We start from the raw sequence: 21121 nt of genomic DNA on the forward strand, positions 1-21121 counted from the left end.
TAATATAATTTATGGGTTAAACACTTTTACATATCGATAACCAATATAGGTAAACCCTAAGGGTTATTTCATACGACGCGGTTGATTTCATTGAGAGTGAAACACTTGTGGTCGTAGTAAAGCATGCATGGCTCGTTTGAGAAATCCAAATTTACATAATTCTGCTGCGGTGTCCATGTGGAAGGAAAGAGATTATTAATAATGTGTTCAAACAGCCGCATTGCTAGCAATAAACTTTATTAGTTCGACTTCCACACGGTTCCCCCTGGAAACCATCTTGGTAAACTTTTGCCCAATTCTTCACTTTGGGCCAACTGATCTGCCTTCATCCTCACTTATCATCCATCACTGGTGCCTGGCTAGCAATATACCGATAACGCAGGTGGGGTTACCATTCTATTTTCACGCATTAAAAAAAATAGCGGTATCTCATCGGTATTTTTATTTTTTTAAATATGTATTCAGTATTGTATTTATGTGGTAATGGCGATGATAATTTATTTTATAAATTGCTGTTCCCAGCACAATCCCCGTCCAGTACTAGCAGTAGTAGTACGTCGAGTTCGGATACAGAAGAAGATTTAAATGTTTCTATGAAAAATAAGACTAAGGGCAGGTAATTACCGCACGCCATTTTTATATATTTTGTTCTCGTAGTTATAGTGTTTTTATTTTTAATTATTACTGCAACTATCGTTATGTACTTTTTCGCATTTACAATGCTATAATTTTTTTTTTTACTTTTTTTTTAGGCAAAAGACAAAAGCAATGGATGACAAGAAAACAGATAGGGCATTGAGAGATATTCAACCTATCGAAGTTGATGGCAGTGTGAGATTTTCATCGGTGAGTATTTTGTATTATATAATGCAAATACTATCAAATAAAATTAATAATATTACTTTTTTTTTATTAATAAAAAAAAAATTAATAGTTTTAAGTTTCAGTAATCTTTACTACGCCTATAGCATGATATTTGCAATGAATAAAATGGATAATGTTTTATATTTGTGATAAATAATTTATTCACAGGTGGGCGGTCTCGAAGAACATATAAAATGCCTCAGAGAAATGGTTCTCTTTCCTCTGATGTATCCACACTTGTTTCAAAAGTTTAACACGAGGCCTGCAAAAGGAGTTTTATTCCATGGACCCCCAGGCACAGGCAAGACACTACTGGCCAGGGCTCTAGCTAACGAATGTAGTCTGGTTGGTGGACGAAAGGTTGCCTTCTTCATGAGAAAGGGAGCAGACTGTTTGAAGAAGTGGGTCGGTGAAAGTGAAAGGCACCTCAAGTTGTTGTTTCAACAGGTGGGAAAACCGTAAATTTTGTGATTTTAAAAGATGGACATTTGACGCTTTGATAGCGCCTCTAATGTCACAAGTGTTCATGGGCGACGTTAGTCACTTTTTACCAGGTAGACTGCCAATTCAATTGCCTTCTTAATAAAAAAAATACAATTTTGAGTAATTTCGACAGGTTATTATATATTTATTCGATTATTTTTGTTATACACCCGAAAGGAAAACAATGGAATTAAGGATTTGAATTTACAAAGTCATTTACATAATACAAAGTCATTTATTTTGCTGTGTCCATCGACAGGCGAATAAAATGAAACCGTCGATAATATTCTTCGACGAGATCGACGCACTGGCACCGGTGCGTAGCGTGCGGCAGGAGCAGGTGCATACCAGCGTGGTGGGCACGCTGCTCGCAGAGATGGACGGCCTCACTGACAGGTAAGGGTGGCCAGTATATGCCGAATATAGTTACAGTATCTATATAATGACCCAATAATGGATATATTAGATATCGGTTATCCGTTATATGGTACCGCAGTGAAGAACCTGATAAAAATCAATATAGGTAGTTGGCTGGTATGGGCAATATTTAAATGTGTTATCTTGATGATTATTTCATTCTATAGAATGTTAGTTTATTTCAAGTTATTTATAAACGTCTATGGGGTTTGTATTTGTAAGCATTATTGTTTACGAAAAAATGGAGCTGCGAATGCCTACTTGATTACAAATGTTCGTTGAAATAAATTCGTCTCTTTAGATCAGTATTTCTTGATAACGTAATTAGTATATTAGCATAAGTTATAGGCCAACTGATCTAATTTCATCCTCATATACCGTTACCTACCAATACCCCACCTGTGTATACTGATAGCTCTGGCGGTGTTCATCATCATACCAGCTTTTAACTGTCCACTGCTGAACATAAGCCTCCTCCTTGGGGGTTTTGCCATTAGTTGCTGTTCTAAGCAGACGGATTGGCAATCGCGATTAGGTTTTATAGATGTATTAAGGGGAACTTGTTACTTATTCTTCGTCCTCCCTTAGTCGCCTCTTACGACAACCACGCGAAAAGATGGGGTGGCCTATTCTGGCCGCGACCATATTGCAAATGGTGGCACACTGGTGGGGTTATTATTTTATGATTTTTCATATAAAAAATTTGTGACAGAGGCGAGGTGATCATAATAGGCGCTACTAACCGTCTGGACGCAGTAGACCCGGCGTTGAGACGCGCGGGCCGCTTCGATCGCGAGCTTTACTTCCCTCCACCGCATGCGGCCGCTAGAAAAGACATCTTGCACATATACACCAAAGACTGGGAACCATCTCTGAGCGAGAATGATCTAGAACAGATTGCGCAGCTCACCAATGGGTATGGAGGTTAGTATTTAGCAGATGTATTTCCAAATATTAATTTAAATACATTATTCTTCTGTAAGAATGGGCAGTGACAATGACAGGATAATCCTCATGTGATATATATATATATTTTGTTCCTAATTACTACACAAATTGGGGTCAAGGAATCTCAAATGTAATGAATATGCTATATGTTACATTTACTTTTAAATGATTTTATAATGATAAACCTGTTCTTTTGAAGTTCATGTATAAATTTTGTTACAGGTTCGGATTTGAAAGCGCTATGTTCAGAGGCTGTACTTAAAGCTTTAAGAAGAGTGTACCCTCAAGTTTACGAGAGTGAACATGCATTACTTATTGATCCGAAAAATGTTAGTAACTATAAATAACATCATTTATGAATTTAGATATGTTTCTAAAAAGTTAAACATTTTTAAAATAAAGTAAGTTTAGTTAATCCGGCTCGAAGGACCAACATATCTACTACACGATTTTGTTTCTAATATTAACCGAATGATAATGCAATAACCGTAAATAGTGTAGTAGGTACATGAAGTAAATTTTGAAATAATATAGAAATATTACCTTGAATCATACAAATGGACTAAATAAATGCATTGTAAAAAGATAACCTATAAGTCAGTTATGGGTATTTTTTACTTTGTGTTAAACTAGTCGGCTATATAAATTGGCTGACATATGTTGGTGTCGCTGTGGGTGTGTAGGTGGAGGTGACGGCGGGTGACCTAGTAGCAGCATTGGGGTCGCTGGTAGCGGCGGGCGCTAGGGTGGCGCCACCTGTTGCGCGTCGCCTGCCGCCGCGCGCCGGCCCGCTGCTGCAGGCGCAAGTCACCGCTGCCGCGCATGCGCTCACAGCCGCCACTGGGTGCGTAGTTTTTTTTTAATGAATGAAATTAGAATGTAAACCCCCTGGTAACCATAGCGCAATGTATTCATTGGTGAGTTACCAGCGAGGAGGATACGTGAAGATATTTATTTATTTACATTTTATAGTACCAATTAAAAATAATAAATATAGTAAATTTTAATTAAAAGTGATACAAAAGATATTAAGTCGTCTGGTTCATATTGGCAAAAGCTGCTAGGCTTTACAAAAGTCCTTTCCCCTGCTGATTGTGTGCCGTGTGTAAACCCATTTATACATAAAGGTGTCTGGCGTCCGACGTAGATTACAGGCTGATTTTTGACGCAACTGAACAGATATTAGTTGGACTAGTTGACGTGTATTCTTACACAAAGATTCTTTTTCTGGTTCCCATGGTTTTATTGGTATATTGAAGTCCGGGGGTGTGGTGGCGCAGGTGGTGCGCGGGCGAGGCAGCGGGCGCGTGCGAGGCGGCGGGCCCGAGCACGTTCCTGGTGACGGGCGAGTGCGCGGACACGCTGCTGGCGCCGGCGCTGCTGGCGCGGCTCGAGCGCGCCACCGTGCGCGAGCTCAGCCTCGCCGCGCTGCACGCCGCGCACGCCTTCACGCACGAGCAGGCGCTCATATCGGTCACTCTTGCAACACTAGTTCTTATCATTGCTTGGGTACCTCTGCCCCATTCGTGTTTCAACCGTGAAGCAGTTGTGTTTGCGTGGCTGTGTTTCGGTTTGAAGGGTGGGATATGGCGTGAATTTACTGGGTACAGAGGAATAACACCTGAGTCCTCAGGAATGGTAACGCATAGGGGAGCACCATGGGCGAAACAGTATACTCTGTTATGTCCATGGTACTGCTCATGTCTATAGGCGACGGTTACCACTTTCCATCAGGTGGGCCGTCAGCTTGTTTGCCATTCTAAGTTGTATAAGAAAAAAATATCATAAACATAAAACGTATTAACTTTGTACTTCTCTATCAGATTTGTGGCGTCTCATATAAACATATGGATACATACATATCCGTCACGCCTGTCTCCCATTACAGTAGGCAGAAACAATGGAATGAACAAATGAAATACATATTGTTAATAATATTACGTAAATAAACAAATATGTGTCTATCATATATAATTAGGTAGTAACTAGTGAAATATATAATTCGCAAACAAAAGAAATGTCAGAAAATGTTTTTAAAGTTGCCACATAATTATTTCAGAATTAACTCCCTTAATGACAAGAGTAGTGTGTTACATTGTTGTGTGTGCAAGGAAATGAGATCGTATAACAGAGACAGATGGTTGATTGTAAACAAGTAGTGGTCGTGGTCGTGGTGCAGGTGTTCGCGGAGTGCCGGCGCGCGGCGGGCGGCAGCGTGGTGGTGGTGCGCGACGCGGGCGCGCTGTGGGCGGCGCTGGGCGGCGCGCGCGGCGGCGGCGCGCTGCTGCTGCAGCTGTGGCGCGCGCGCGCCGCCGGCCGCCGCGCGCTGCTGCTGGCCACCGCCCCCGCCCCTCACCACGCGCTGCCCCCAGAGGTGCGCCTGCAGCTGGCCTAGCTCTTATACACCACACGCACACTTCCCTATCATCATCGTAATAATATAAGCCTTTATTAAAGTAGTAACATAATAAACAATTCAATGTCGTCCTCCGTGGCGCAGCGGTCAACACGCCTGCCTGCGACGTGGAGGCCCTGGGTTCGATCCCCGGCCAGGTCATGATGGAAAACGATCTTTTCCTGATTGTCCTGGGTCTTGGATGTTTATCTATATATGTATCTATTATAAATATAGTATCGTTGAGTTAGTATCCCATAACACAAGTCTCGAACTTACTTTGGGGCTAGCTCAATCTGTGTGATTTGTCCGTAAAAAAAAAAAAAAAATTCAATGTAATTAATATTCAATCAGTTACTGTTCTGTCACCTCTCGCTTGTCCAAAGACAAAGGCCTCCCTCCAGAGTCTTCCATTCTATTCTGTCTTTGGCTGTCCTTGTCCAAAATGCACCTGCTACTGCTATTATATCTGTAACCCATCGTGTCAATGGTCTTCCCTGTCTTCTTTGGCCTATTCTAGGGTACCAGTCTGTTATAGTTGTCCATTTTTGTGTTTTTTCTCGCATAATATATCCTGCTCGTCTCCATTTTTTTTTTGATTGTATAAATAACTTTATCATCATTGTATCAACCTTTAACTGTCCACTGCTGAACATAAACCCCCCAAAGGGATTGGGGGATTTTGCCAGTAGTTCCACGCTTGGCAGCCGGATTGGCAACCGCAATTAGACTTTGGAGATGTTTTAAAAGGGATGCTGCTGTCCATCCCTGGCTCTCTCTTAGTGGCATTTTACAACACCTACGGGAAAGGAAGGGATAGTCTATTATATCTCGGAACCACATGGGACTTCATTACTGGCTACTAATTTTAATAATGTAATATACTGTATGAATTTGGTTGTTTCAAAACATTAGAAATGTTTACAAACCTTCTGAACATCTGTAAAAATGATCATGTTTTAAAATTGTGTATTTTTTTGCAGCTGCAAGAACTATTTCCGTTGTACAAAGATTGCGTGTATAATGTTCGGGAACCGAACGTGTCTGAAGTAATAAGTTTTTGAAGCCACTGATAGCAGAAGCGCTGTTACCACCGCCACCCGTCGAGAGTAATGAACCACTACCTCAATTGCCTAGAGGTAAGTGAATAAACAATTGAAACTAATAAATATTTTTTTAAAAATGATATATTAGAGTCGGTATCATTTTCATCCGGCTCGAAGGACCACAATGTCTAATATTCGATTAGTATTTTTATAACATAAAAAGAAATTAAAAGTATTGTTGATATTGTCGTAATTGTAACATTGCAATCTGTTACGAACAAAATAAAATTATTTAAATTTGTTCATGAAATGTCAGTTTTATACACAATTTCGTTATTTTGACATAATATATTTGTCGCATAGCACCTCCACCGCCGCCACCGCGAGAGAGCGAGGAGGAGATAGCGCGCCGCAAACGCAAGGAGGACTATAAGTTGCGAGAACTGAGGATATTCCTGCGCGACATCTGTCGGAAACTTGCGTCGAATCGTCGTTTTTACAAGTTTACCAAGCCTGTCGATCTTGAAGAGGTAAGAATTTTTACCATATTGTGATAATTAATTTCAAGCAATATCTTTATATATAATTATATAATTATATATAATTATATAATTATATATAATTTATATATTTAATAAAAAAAAATGTATATGAAAATATACCTCATGGATATAAACCTTCATATTGTATGGGGATTTTCCACTTATCGGAAGCTAAATAATACAGGTAGCATAATTAATAAATACACAATTGTACTCACTTTAATGATTTGTGCATGATATTCAATACTATATTTTGTTATAAACATTTTAAATACATTTTATTAAATATTTTAAAAGTGAGTTTGTTTGCTTCGCTTTTACGTCTAAACTTCTGAATCGATTATTATAAATTTTGATATAGAGATAGATGGGACTGTTATAGACTATTTTTTCTCCTGGTCATTGAACATATCTCAGACACGCGGACGAAGTCACGGATAAAAGCTAGTACGTAAAAAACTAAGCCTTTGAACACAGTGGCGCGGCGCTACATCGTGTGTCAATCGCTTAATTTTATAATGCATGGAGGAGGCCTTTGCCGACTGTTAAACAGATCTGCACAAAAAATAAATAAAAATTCAAATAAAAGATTAGACTAAGATTTACATAAGTTATCCATGTATTGTTTTTTTTTTACGTAATTTTGATATGGGTCTGAATAAAAGGCTATGTTATTATTAATATTATGCTTCCCTCAGGTGACTGACTACTTAGATATAATAAAGCAACCAATGGACCTCGAGACTATGATGACGAAAGTGGACATGCATAAGTATAATTGCGCTAAAGAGTTCCTCGACGACATCGACCTTATATGCGCTAATGCGCTAGAATATAACCCCGACAGGTAACTTACATTCTATTAGAATTAACAAATAAGAATCATGTTCATTCATATACAAGAGAAGTTGTCTAATGGTCAAATACATAATTTTATTGTTATTATTATTGGGATTTCTAACCAATATTGTCTTTTACACTTTATATTAACAGTCTCTCACAAAATTGGTCTTCATATCAAATTGTACTTCAAGTTGTCACTTTATTCTACCTTTTGTGAAGAGAAAATAAACCATTCATTCATTCATTCATTCATTCAATAATAGTGATTTTTTAGAAATTGTACATTTCTATTATTATTGTAGATTTGTTTTTTTTTTTATGATTATCGTTTTATTACAATAGAAAAATAAATAGTTACGAATTAAAAAAAATTTAGGCAATCGAGCTTTTTATTCCTTGAAACAGATTTCTGAATTATTTTATATATTGTTTTTTTTTCTTTTGTTTCTGTTCTTATAATAATATAAAGCAGCGCCATCTAGCTTAAAACTATACAGAGATTTATTTTGGAATCTGGATAACTAATAGATATACATATATTTTTTTATACTCTATTATTTATTTCTCACTACCAACAATTAAGGAACTTACTATCTATAAAATATGGAACGTTTTAACAATAGTATTTGTAGAAGCTGGTGCCTGTACTAGGTGTTAAACCTGTGTTACAAGTCACCACAGTTATTATAGAAAGATATATTATTGAACCTTTTATATGATTAATATCTCCATTGCACCATTGGACAATTTCTCTTAAATCAAAAACATTCCGTAAAATCCATTTGATTAATTTATTTTATAACATGTGCATAATTTTTTTGTTCACATTCCCCCCGGTGCCAATCAAAGGGCTAGAGGGATGTATAGGTATGAGAAAACGCTTGTAACTATTGCATAGTATTTACTCAGTTTTGACCTGTAATGATTGCGGATTACATTGTATTATTTTATGTAATTGTATATTACATCCTCTAACCTTTTGTCCGTTCATATTTCGGACATTGTTTTTTTTATTGAAGTATCCCTATATTCAGCATGTCGTTAGAATTATAAGCATGGCTTAGATTAATAAGTAGTAACAGTAGGCAATTATTATTGTAAGCCAAATTTAAATGCGCTTGTGTGAAGTTGACTCTCTTGGCTTTGCGATATGTTCTCGTGATTGTAACATTCAAGTAATTGTTTCGCAGTTGAAGGGTAAGTGCACAAAGGTGTAAAAAAGTAATGAGCATTTAAAAAAATATTGCAATCCATTTTATATAATAAATTTTTAACTTAGCAGTTAATAGATTATCAACCAACTCAAAAAATGTGGAGGTTTGCAATTTGCTTGTATTTTATGTTTTTTACTTTATAACTCCGTTATTTTTAGACAGATTTGGAGAATTATTTTTTTTTTATCTGAAGGTATATACTTTCAGATTGGTTCCAAAGAAATTTTATCACAACTGTTTCATTAGTTTAGTTTTTTTAATCAAAATAACTGGTTTCGTCACGATTGAAGTCGATGTTTTTTTTTTTGTGAATAATCTTCATTGTAACTACATACAATTAAAATTTTCATTTTTCGACATTATGAGGCGGTTTATTACTAGTTTACCTTTATTTATATATCAAGAATATGTTTTTCAATCTACATTTATATACTATATATAAATGAAACATATGAAAAAATTCGTAATGATGGTACTCTATGGTATGTTCTTTTTTCCTTCTTCCAAATGCAATCACAATGTTTTGCGTAAACACACGGACAAACTTCAGGGCGCATTTAAGTTTTATGCGTTCTATATTCAAAATTGTCTCTTTTTCAAAATCGCTTATAATTTGTTTTTTTTTTCTTTATTTTAGTATGATGCCTGTCGTATTAAAATAGGAACAGAAATACTGATGCGTGTGAAGTTATGAACAGTTTGTTAACATAGTATTATTTCCTTGTGTCATCTAACAACTTATTTATTAATATCATCATTTATTGCTTTTTTTTTAACATGTATTATTTATTTTAATGTAATCAAATAGTAAGTTATTAATTGCATTTTATAAAAAGCTTTGAGTGATTATATTAGATATGTAATGTTAGTATTATTGTTTAGTGCGTGAGAGACGAGACTAGTAATGAAAGTGGATAAAGAGAGAGATGTATGTGATATAACAGAATGCAATGAAAAAAAATATGGATTTAGCACTCTGCATTTTTGCCAGACGCGAGGCAAGTTGATAGATTCAGTTGATACGTGAAAAAGTTATTTTAAGACATTAGCTTCTCTTTCATCGTTTCTAATTTAATTTAAATTTGGAACTGTTTTATATTATAGAATGAAGTCGAAATCATTAGTATTTTTAAAGGAGATTTCTAACAGTCATACTGAACTATGTGACCATATACTGGCATTGAGGATTTGTTTGTGAGGAAACGTTTTCAGTAGCGATCCGACTAGAGGAATATTATATTCCTTGGTCGAAATCTTGTTATTACTCACGCATTTTTAATTCCTTGGATTTTGGAGGGGCGTGCTATGTTTTCGTAGACAATCTATTCATACTTACTTTAAAGCTGGATTTGCTATGTTATAAAAATAAATAAAATAATCCCAGTATTCCAGGGAACATGGATTAATTTCGCACACTATACTATTGAAACTTTTTAGTAGTATTAGTAATATTTAATTTATAATATTATAAAACAATTGCCAGAGTGACGACACTTTGTATAAAACTCGTTTGCGTTGGTACCTTTGTCACATTCGTGATTCAATCGTGAAGTAGTCGTGGTTATTTATTTTATATTATACTATACTTAATGCTAAATAGTACATATATATGTGTACATGGCGGACTTAATGCTAAAAGCATTCTCTCCCAGTCAACCATAGGGAAGTGTCAGAATGTACATGTCTGTTTTTCAATTTGGCAGAAAAATTGCAGGATGCGAAAGCATAACGTTTTTGTCCATAATCCTAAATACATACTAGGTACTATGAGTATCACAAGGTATTCGTGCTGTCCATGGTACTTGTATATATTTATATTCGACGCTGATCATTTATTGTTTTTGAATAATAAATAAATATGTCACGGTGCGACAGGACGTCGTCGGACAAGCAGATCCGGCACGAGGCGTGCTCGCTGCGAGACCACGCGCACGCGCTCATCGACGTGGAGATGGACAGCGACTTCGAGCTCGACTGCCAGGACATCGCGCGCCGCCGCCGCGAGGCGCCCGCCGAGCCCGACCACGACCTGCCCGACTTTATATACACCGCCTCCAATCTGCGTAAGGCTTACGCTTTTAGAGCTAATCTTTTTTTTATATACAACTTAGAATGGCAAATAAGCTAACGGCCCACTTGATGGAAAGTGGTAACCGTCGCCTATAGACATGAGCAGTACCATGGACATAACAGAGTATACTGTTTCGCCCATGATACTCCTCAGGCGTTACCATTCCTGAGGACTTAGGTGTTATTCCTCTGTACCCTGTAAATTCACGCCATATCCCACCCTTCAAACCGAAAGCACAGCCATGCAAACACAACTGCTTTACGGTTGAAACACGAATGGAACAGAGGTACCCAAGCAAACGACTTCTGTACAAAGTCTCCCATTGGTCATTTGTGTGACAAACGGCGCCATTTGCGATCTAGTAGTACCGATAGATGGAACTATGACACTTAAACTGTTGAACGAATTTAAATGATATTTGTCAGACAGATAGTTTTAGATTAACATACCTATGTTTATCCTAATTTAAAACAGTAAGGCCGTGGCATACAGCTGATATTTCGATATTTTTTTTACAACATATTAAGCTGTGATTACATAATTGATATAGGGGAAAAGCATATGTAATAAATATACTTGCATCACTTTCAAAAGGAAAATGGTGCAAGTAATTAACAATTGTAATATTAATTGGATTAGGCCACGGTTTAGACTCGACGGCGAATGATAGCAAATCCGCGCAAACACCGCACAACGGCGAGAAGAGCGAAACGCAGTCGGCGAAACGCAAGCGTAGACGGATCAACGCGTGGTCCAAGGGGCTGGTTGTTAAACGGCAGAAAACCTCACACAAGGTAAAACATTATTTAAGTGTCTTGATTAGTTTAAATTTAATAATTTTGTAATAATCGTTCGTTGATTTTCGTTCAGGTATAAAATAACCTTTTTTTTAATCTTTTATTTGTTTTATATATATATATATATATATATATATATATATATATATATATATATATATATATATATATATATATATATATATATATATATATATATATATATATAGGTGCATCTACTCAATGAATTTTAAAATACTCTTATAATATCTTATGCCTTACTAACGACAAATGACATTTGTAAATTGATTGTAATGTTATTTTTGACAATTATTATTGGTTGTTTTGTTGCTTCATATTTTTTTGTTTTGTTATATTTTATGATATCTTCTTGTTACTTGTAAAAATATTTAACACAATGTAATATTGTAGCGAATAAAAATAAATTGACAATTGAAATTGTATTATAATATTGTAAAATAATATATTGTGTAAACAGACTAATGTAGTAGTTACATCTAATTAAAATTAATATAATTTAATGTTGCGATGATGGTTTTTGTACAACGATTGTGGTAAATAAACATGTGGTTTGCCTGATGGTAAGCACTTCGTTTTAAAAAAAATATATTCATGTTATTTACCATTCAATTATTGATATTCTAAAACAAACAATGTATATCTTATTGATAATGTGTACTCGTACCAAATGTTGAACCTTAAAAGTATTGTCGTAAATATTTTTAACCTCCTAACTCTTGGTTATGCATAACACATTAGCAAAAAAAAATTGTGGAATTAATGTTTTTTTTTTTGCATGGCAACTCAGTTTATGAACGCAACTCTTAGAAGAAAAAAAAAGTTCTTTACAGTTAATTTTTCCTATTTTCTTCCCATCATTTTATGCCCTTTTTTTTAGGTAGTTTACCAAGTTTTGTTCGAAATTCGAAAACAGTTTATACCTCCGAGAGTTAGGAGGTTAAATATTGTTATCTCCAACAATGATAAATATTAATATATAGAATTTGAAGGATACAAGCATGCCGATAACGGACGAGGAGTCGAAGGAGAACAAGCCGATCACGTCGACGCCGTTGCCAAACGGCGACGCGAGCTCGTCCGCGTCCGACGACGACGCACCGCTGCGGCCGCCTACCGACGAATTGTTACACATCACGACGCAGCCCGCCAACAATCATCTGCTTGAAAGGTGAGCTTCTTCTTCTTTCATCACTTGTAACTACAGTGATGAAAAGGACAAATGAAGGAGTACAAGTCTATCATGTAAGTGTCGTTGCCGAAAAGCAACGATGCGTCGCTGCGACCGTTCATTGGTGCATTATTCTATATTACAATGTAGCTTACAATCATATGTTTGAATACCCTTCAAGCATATAATTGCTAAAGCTTCTAAAATCGTTTACAGCGATAATGGTCTTCTATCTGTTCTCCTTTAACTAAAGGTTGTCTGTAAGAGATTGCCCTAGCGATAAAACCGCCATTTGTATCTTTATGTGTATATTTCAATCTGTATTTATGTTACTGTATTTCACTTGAATTATTCACTTGTCATTGTATATTTTTATTTATGGTGCAATAAAGAGTTAAATAAATAAATAAATAAATGATATCTAGAAAATAGAATCAAATCGTTTATATATACGGCGACTCACCTACGATTTGTTGTTCACCACTATGCAGCCATTTTTTTTAATGGGTGATAATGGAATGGTAACCCCGCCTGCGCTATCGGGATACGCTAGCGGGGCACCAGTGAAGCATGATAGGTGAGGATGAAGCAGGTCAGTGGGCCAATCGTGACGAATTTAACAAGAATTGTTCACGACGGTTTCCAGGGGGAACCACGTGGAAGTCGATCTAATAGGGCATATTGCTAGCAATGGGGCTGTCAAACTCCATTACTAACAATCCCTTTCCCCCCACTATGCAGCCATTTTACAACCTACATCTATTAGTCAGGGACGATATTTTTAACATTTGCGATTGACTATTTAGTTATCTACTAACTTCAGTTGTAGCGATTAAATTTATTTACCGTTTTGACGTTATTGTGTCGTTTATTAAAATATAGTATGTAGTATAATATATATATTTATAACAATATAAATAACGTCCACGGACCAATTTTAGTTTCGGAATGACTATATTACTGTTTATAATTACTGTTTTCTATCCAAAGGCTGCCTGGAAGTGATCGCTCTTAGCTATAAGGCCGACTATTGTTTTCTTATCGTAATATTTTCTTTCAATTGTTTGTATTTATAACAAGTTTACTATTGTAATCTTTAAGAGTGTTTATCTATTTATAATTGTGATTAACGAGTGTGCCAGTGTTATAAAAAATGATAAATATTAATAAACCATTTATATTTTTTACAGCCCAACAAAATCCACAGAGAAGGCAACCACAAAAACATCACCAAAGAAAAGAAATTCAGGACATGATACATCAAACGGAGGTATATATATTTTTTAATTATTAATTTAATAATTAGAATGATAAAAATGTATTTTTTTTTATTTTAATTTAAATCTGCGTAGTGAGAAATTTCATCAGATATATGCAAAGACGATATTTTAAAAATACAGTTTTTGGAAGGCGGGGAAGGGAAGTTAAACTCACATCTTTTACCCTTAGGCGCTCGAACCAGTTCTACGACCGATTCACTAGACGTCTATTTCGAAACTTGCGCCAATATGGGGAAGGGAACTTATGTATTACAATTTTTTTTGTGTATCTATTTCAGATGGCGATAAAGTACTGATAAACAAGACTGAGTTAGATAACGTTGTATATAAGAATGCGAAGGCGTTGAGGTCAATAGGTCTGGAGGCGCTGTTGGACCTAGACGCTCAACTCTCAGCGGTCATACGAGCTTACTCCACGAAGCACGATCGCACGAAACTGCCGCACGAACTTCACGCCATTGTCAATAGGTACCTGCAGTTAGCGAAGAAATGAAGGCGAATGCGACGGAGATAATGTGTTCAACGCTTACTGTAAGGACATCGAATTTTAGATAGAAAGGTTTGGTCCATGTTTTTAGAGTAAATTTGTTGGTGTATTTATTTGGATGACGTCGGCTATGTTGAGTGAATTCGATTGTTCGAGGTGTGTCGTAGAGATGTCGCCTGTTAGCGCGCATTTGCTGTCCACTTTGAATTTTTATCATAGTAGTATTAGTGAGATTGTTTGTGTGTGGGTGTTGTCAAATTATTGAAGTTTAGGTCATGTTGTTGAGGGAATCGACTGCTAACCAGTTGCTGATCAATTAGCAATCACGATTTAGTACAAGAATAGGCACGGCGTTAGGCATACTAAGGTAGTATGTGTAAACAAAGTCCTGAGAAACTAACTCAGTTTTTCAGTCGACAGATGAAAATGGATTATTCTAACATGTTCGGGACTGGGTGTTTTGTATTGGATATTCGTCGTCTACTTTCTCATAATACAGGGAATCCTATTTTGAGAAGCAGACAATTAGATGGTGTAACTGGCATGGCACTTAAAAATGTTTGTCTTTGCAGTTAAAATAATGTTTAGTCATGGATGTTGTGATGTGAGGAAACAGTTATGAATGTATGTGTTAATTGTTTACAATAAATTGTGTTCATTCAAAGTGGAGAGCCAGTATCAAAGACAAAGGTACATTATACTAATTTGATTTTAGAAAACATATTTTCCTTACATATTTTCTTTAAATTACTTGACAAGTGATTGAAGATATAAACGATTTTTTAGAATAGAAGCGTTCCTCGGAAGTATTGTTTCTTCTAAAAAAATACTGCCATAGATAAATTAAGATCGTAATTAAGACGATATCAGTTTGTTATATTTGATTGATCGATGAATGAAACAACTAAAATTGTTTGAGTATTATTATGTATAAAGAAAAAAAAAACTGCTTCGAAACACCTTTGTCAAATTACACAGGTATAATTAATTGAATGTAAACCATTCCTAATTAGCCAAATTGCGAGTGAGAAATATCAATAAATAAATATTGTGTCCGGTTATTTATAGGAAAGAAAGAAGTAAGAATAGGTGGTCGTACAAGATGGAGATAGAGCTATATAAACGACTATTTTTCCTCTCTTTCTTTGTACTATATCGCCGGTCACTAAACTAGGTTAGGTTAATCCGGTTGTTAAATTGCCCGCGGTCTGTGATATGTAGAGGAGGTTATATAGTGTGTACATAACATTTAATCAAATACTATTTATTTTTCACTCGTACGCTAAACAGTTTCATCTGTCGCGGTTCCACATGTTATGTGTAGAAAAATATATCCATAAAAGACTGAAAACAAGCCATTTGTGTACAATCAGCTTCGTAAAAATATTGCATAAGTTTCGGTTTTATCTCGATATTATCATCATCATTATATCAGTCGTTGACTGTCCATTTCTGAATATAGGTTGTTGTCACGCTTGGCTTGGCTAGGAGGGTTGACAACTCCAGTTTGGCGATATTTTAAGAGAGATGCTTCTACCAATTCCTCGACCATTCGATCATCGATCTATATGAAGCCGATTGTACAGATACGAAAGGCGTGACTGATTTATTTATATTTAAGTGCACGACGATATCAATTAGTTCAAATTTTTAATATTTTTTATAAGCTAATTTCTTTATAAAAATGTTTTTACGTATGTGCAAATTGTACTTCGATTGAGAGTAATTGTTGTTTGATTTGATCGGTTTATGGGCTCAGTGGACCGCGATGGGTGAATATATTTATATATTTTTATCATAACGACTTATATATGTATGTCTATGAATCAGTGCAAATATACAATTTGGCTTTTTAGGTGGGAAAAATTAAGCACTGATTTTATTAACTTATACCGATTACCAAATAAATTTAAATTAACCACAATGTTAATCGTAGTTTAAGATTATATGTGCTAACAATATTTTTTTTTAATAGTTAAATTATAGTGAGTTTCAAGAGTTCAATTCAAGTTTTTCGAGTTAGTATCTGATGTAGGTTAATACCTTGTGGACTCATATTTAATGACTTAGATTGGTAACCAATTTAAAAAAGGAGATTCGATATTGAACTATAATTAATTTATCGATTCATCGTCACATCAAATGAATTTATTTTAATAATAATTTTTAACTAGTATCGGTTCTATATTTATTTTTTGAAGTTTGAAGTTGCTTTGTTTATTTGAAATAATACATATATATTATTGCGCTGCCAGAAAAAAATTACAGAACATCTTTTTACTATTTTACAAAACCGAAATTATTTAGTGTTAAATAAATAAATTACAAAGATTAAAATCGAAAATATAAATACCTATACTTATTTATAATTTGTATTGTAGTTACACAATAATTATTTGATCTGATAACCATAGGTGTTCCCCTATAACAGTAGGATAAAGTTCATGTTTTACATGATGACATCCCATATTATCTCTCTTTGTCATTTGTAACCGAAGTTCTATGTAAGAAGAGAGAATATTTGGTAACTTGCGTCTACAAGGTATTAACCTAGCACGATGTCTGTTAAGTACTGTTGCCATATTGTGCGACGTTGTATTGTGAGAGCTAAGTATGTAGTTAAATTTATCGATAAGTCGGAGTGTAGTTTCGCAGAGTTTGGTCTGAATCGTGAAGCTTATAATGGAATAGAGGTGGCGCCGTGAATCCCAAAAGCCGATAAATTTGGACTCGTAATTTCTCGCTGTTTTCCATCTCGCTTACACTCTAATCGCTGTAATACAGTAGCTGAAAGAAGGATATGTTAATTAACATTGAAATATTTTCCATCTCACTTACGTTCAGCGGTGAAGTTGAGACAAGTAACTACGTCTTTTAAGGCCAAATTTATTAGGTTCTATTCTGTGTTCACTGTTCACGTTGCAATCTCTATCTGTTTTTATGGATATATTACGCTATCAAATATACATAAAAAATATATATAAAATTAGCTCTGATACAAGTATCTATGAGAGGTGAGCATAATATTCAGAATTTGACATACTTTAGCTACTAAAAATAATTAAAACAAAAATGAGAAATGAGAATTTATCAATTTACTAAGATTTTCGATACTGGTAAAAAGTTTTTCATTATCTTCTGTTGGTAAGGAACAACAAATGAGAGTAGTTGTATATTGCCACCATTCTATATTTATAATTTTAAAATATACCTATGATCAACGTATTTGACAGTGTAATATTTCCTTAAGCATTAGAACACATTACTCAAAATAAATATCTATACAGAAACTAATACTATAGTAATTACTACTACACGTGGATGTAGCGACCTCTAGTGGCTTGAATAAAGAAACATTAAAATGTTTCACGAATTGTGTTCTTAGATTCAGTTGAGGGCAAACTTTGTGAACTGTACTGAAGAATGGTTGTTGTCTAATAAAAGATGTCGATTTTTAAATGTGTAAGATCTGTTGATTAGAGTTACGTCTGTCGTGGTTCTGCACTGTGAGACTGTCCGAACGTTTCAATGCAACATGTCCGTTAACCAATCATAAGAATAAATATACAGGTAGAACTAACACTTCTGTAAATTCAATAATAATATTTATAGCTTGATTCGATAGAAATTAATGAAAAGGTTATTAATCTTGTTTTTCTTGAAAAGATTGCTCACAGCAATAAGACCGCCTTACTGTACTTATACAATTGTACCGTTGTGTTTGTAAATTGCCTTGCTTATTTCCTATATTGTATAATGCAAATAAAGTATACTCATTCATTCTTGGCTAAATAATGAAACATTCTTTAAATGAAAACAATTCGAGACATTGAATCATTTAATACATTTTTTATTTCTTTATCAGCAGACTGTTTTATAGTTGGGTTAATTATTAATTTGTTTACTTACTTTACCTTTAGTTTATTTACACGTTGGTAAAATATGAAAATATTTGTGACAACCCTCTGCAACTTATACGGGGATTGAAGGAAAAAAATAGTATATTTTTGCAGTTTATATTTAACTTATGTGTGATTTCTACCTACTCTGTTTATTCTTATGGACAAACGATAAACAATAGTTCCCCAATCAGTCCGAGCCAGAACTCTGTTCAACAAATAGTGGACAGGGTCGAGTGCAACCCAACTCGTACTTTAACTTATAACTGTTTAAGGTCTATATTTAAGGAAATTATTTATTGTTGACAATATAATGTAATGTATATAAGTACGCACTACTTTCAATTGACTTTGTACTTTAAATCTCACAGTTTAAAGTCTATAATGTACTGTATTGGAGTACACACTGCCGCTCGGACACATTGTACACATTTTCTTCAATTGTATGTCTAGTTTCTTTACACTATATTCATATCTCTATTTTTTTTTTTATTGTTTATCTAATTTCTTATAAATTGATTTCGTAATTATCGGCACGGTTTAGTTTACATAAATTTATAAAGCTTATTATAAATTATTACCTAGTTGATTTTTTTATATTTAAATCAAATAGTACTTCGTTATTCTTATGTTTTTTACTTCATGAAACTTACAGTTCTATAGTTCGTCAACTTTGTATGCGTCGCTCCTGCGGGGACGAAGTGTGCAGATAGTGCTGTTCTCTTGCTTGTTTTACCATCTGTGTCCCGTACATGTTTTACTTCGCCGCCTGCACACCCCATGCACTCGTTAAGGAAGCTACAAACTAAGTTGACGTGTTATAGTAGTCTATTTTTTCATTATATTTCAGATTATTTTTGTTAGAGGCGCTGTACGTATTTCCGTATAAATATTTAACGCATTTGTTACCACTTATCGCATTCGCCTCTGTAAACCCATGGAAAAAAAGCTGATACAATAATAATTGATAATGAGAGAGAAAATGTACTTAATTGTATTCAATTACTGTCCGATTTATTTTAATTTGCGAGGTCCAATGGAGGGATGAATATGAGTAAAATTTATACACAGGGTGAAACAGAATCAACCATATTGAATATTTCCATCAAATAAACGTGACTCTAAAATCGACAATTTACTTTTTCCTTTGTTCAAAACGTTCAGCTTTTAAGTATAAGAGATTCAAAAATTTTCTGTCGTTTTTTAATTTTTATTCACAAATTTTTTTGTCCTAACACGTTCGATAACATAAGTAGATTCTTAGTTCAACTTACCTCTAAAGATTTAGATTTCATCCTGTGTAAAGGTTGTACCGAAAAATTTATAAACAAGTTTCAAGTTGACAATTATTAAAGCTGCTTAATGTAAATTGTTGAAATCTAGCAATTTTTCCCCAAGAAACATGAGCTGTCTTCATCATCTTTGCAACGTATCCAATGTCCACTGAAATAAGGCACTTCATATTTCATAACAAAGTACGGCCATGAGCCTCCTACATCCATCATGTTTCTGAAACACTGAAGGCATTTCATGGGCTAAATTATAAAAATGAAAATAAATGTACCACGTGACCGCGCGGTTTGCGTGAACGTTTCGAAATCCCTCATATATTGACCCATGTTTCTTGGAAAAAGTTTGAAGGTACTCCAAAATATTATAAACAGGATAAATGGGAATAAAGATATTGCGAATATGGTATACCCATGGTAACGGTTTTCAATTTTAACCCATCATAATATTGTTGAATATTTTATAATGATATTTATTTTGTACATGCTTTTTTTTATTTATAAATTTACTTTTTAAATTCATATACGTATTAATACTTACTTGTTGTAACCACTCATTGTTTACAGCTGATGTTTTTATTTCCATTTTTAATTTAGGTATATGGGGGACATATTCCACTATCGAGTATATAGGAATGTATGAAGCATTCGCGAATTTTAAAATGGGCGAGTGAAGTCAATTATATATAATTATATATATACATACTCTTCATTGTATCCTCCATAAGATAATAGTAAATTTATTATAATTCCAAACAATTTATCATCTATGGAGCTGTTTAAGTGGTTTCTAATTTCTATTGCTTTTTATTCTGTGTATGGAATCTATTAACGTAGGTAGGATCACATGTGTTCCAGGTGTAATAGTAGTTGATGTTGGGATCATTTGGTGCGATCTGTTTTTATTTCTAATCTATATTTAAGATTCTTAATATATTAAAAATAAAGTATAAATTTAAACGCTATATTGGTACGATAGTGTAATAAGTCCCTTACGCTCTCCATACAGGACCATCAGTTTTTGTTGATTTAACACGATGGAAATAATAGTAATGTGTTATAAAGAGATTTATCAACAAAACAAACCCGTGTGATATTTATATAAGAAATGAAACACGTCAAGTGGATTATCAGTAGTTACCTACATCCAAAATGGAATCAAATTCTATGCCATAGAGTTCGCAATGTTGACATGTTTAATGTGTATTTTTCAATTAATCTGCTTGCAATTGCTCAATACGGAGTGTATGTCGGACATTTTGTAAACACTCACAATATCCACCGGTTAGTGTAATTTTGTAATAAAATTGTATTTAAATTAAACAAAATAAAAGGGTATGATTAATGTGATATCACA

The 21121-nt window shown here is 34.6% G+C and overlaps 1 protein-coding gene across 1 annotated transcript in view; it reads left to right on the plus strand.

Moving 5' to 3' along the window:
* Positions 1 to 21121, plus strand: part of LOC113516186 (ATPase family AAA domain-containing protein 2-like) — a 28875-nt gene extending 7754 nt beyond the window's left edge. Inside the window, 18 exon segments of the mRNA XM_052899058.1 lie at positions 523 to 616; positions 753 to 846; positions 1033 to 1311; positions 1607 to 1743; positions 2477 to 2688; positions 2935 to 3041; positions 3396 to 3556; positions 3993 to 4185; positions 4892 to 5086; positions 6091 to 6160; positions 6163 to 6246; positions 6517 to 6683; positions 7394 to 7542; positions 10628 to 10815; positions 11463 to 11617; positions 12622 to 12809; positions 14000 to 14079; positions 14368 to 21121. Coding sequence (XP_052755018.1) covers positions 523 to 616; positions 753 to 846; positions 1033 to 1311; positions 1607 to 1743; positions 2477 to 2688; positions 2935 to 3041; positions 3396 to 3556; positions 3993 to 4185; positions 4892 to 5086; positions 6091 to 6160; positions 6163 to 6246; positions 6517 to 6683; positions 7394 to 7542; positions 10628 to 10815; positions 11463 to 11617; positions 12622 to 12809; positions 14000 to 14079; positions 14368 to 14582 — 2768 coding nt within the window. The 3' untranslated portion in view covers positions 14583 to 21121.

The sequence above is a fragment of the Galleria mellonella genome, unplaced genomic scaffold, assembly GCF_026898425.1.
Source record: "Galleria mellonella isolate WM207_F2 unplaced genomic scaffold, CSIRO_AGI_GalMel_v1 utg56, whole genome shotgun sequence".
NCBI lineage: Eukaryota > Metazoa > Arthropoda > Insecta > Lepidoptera > Pyralidae > Galleria > Galleria mellonella.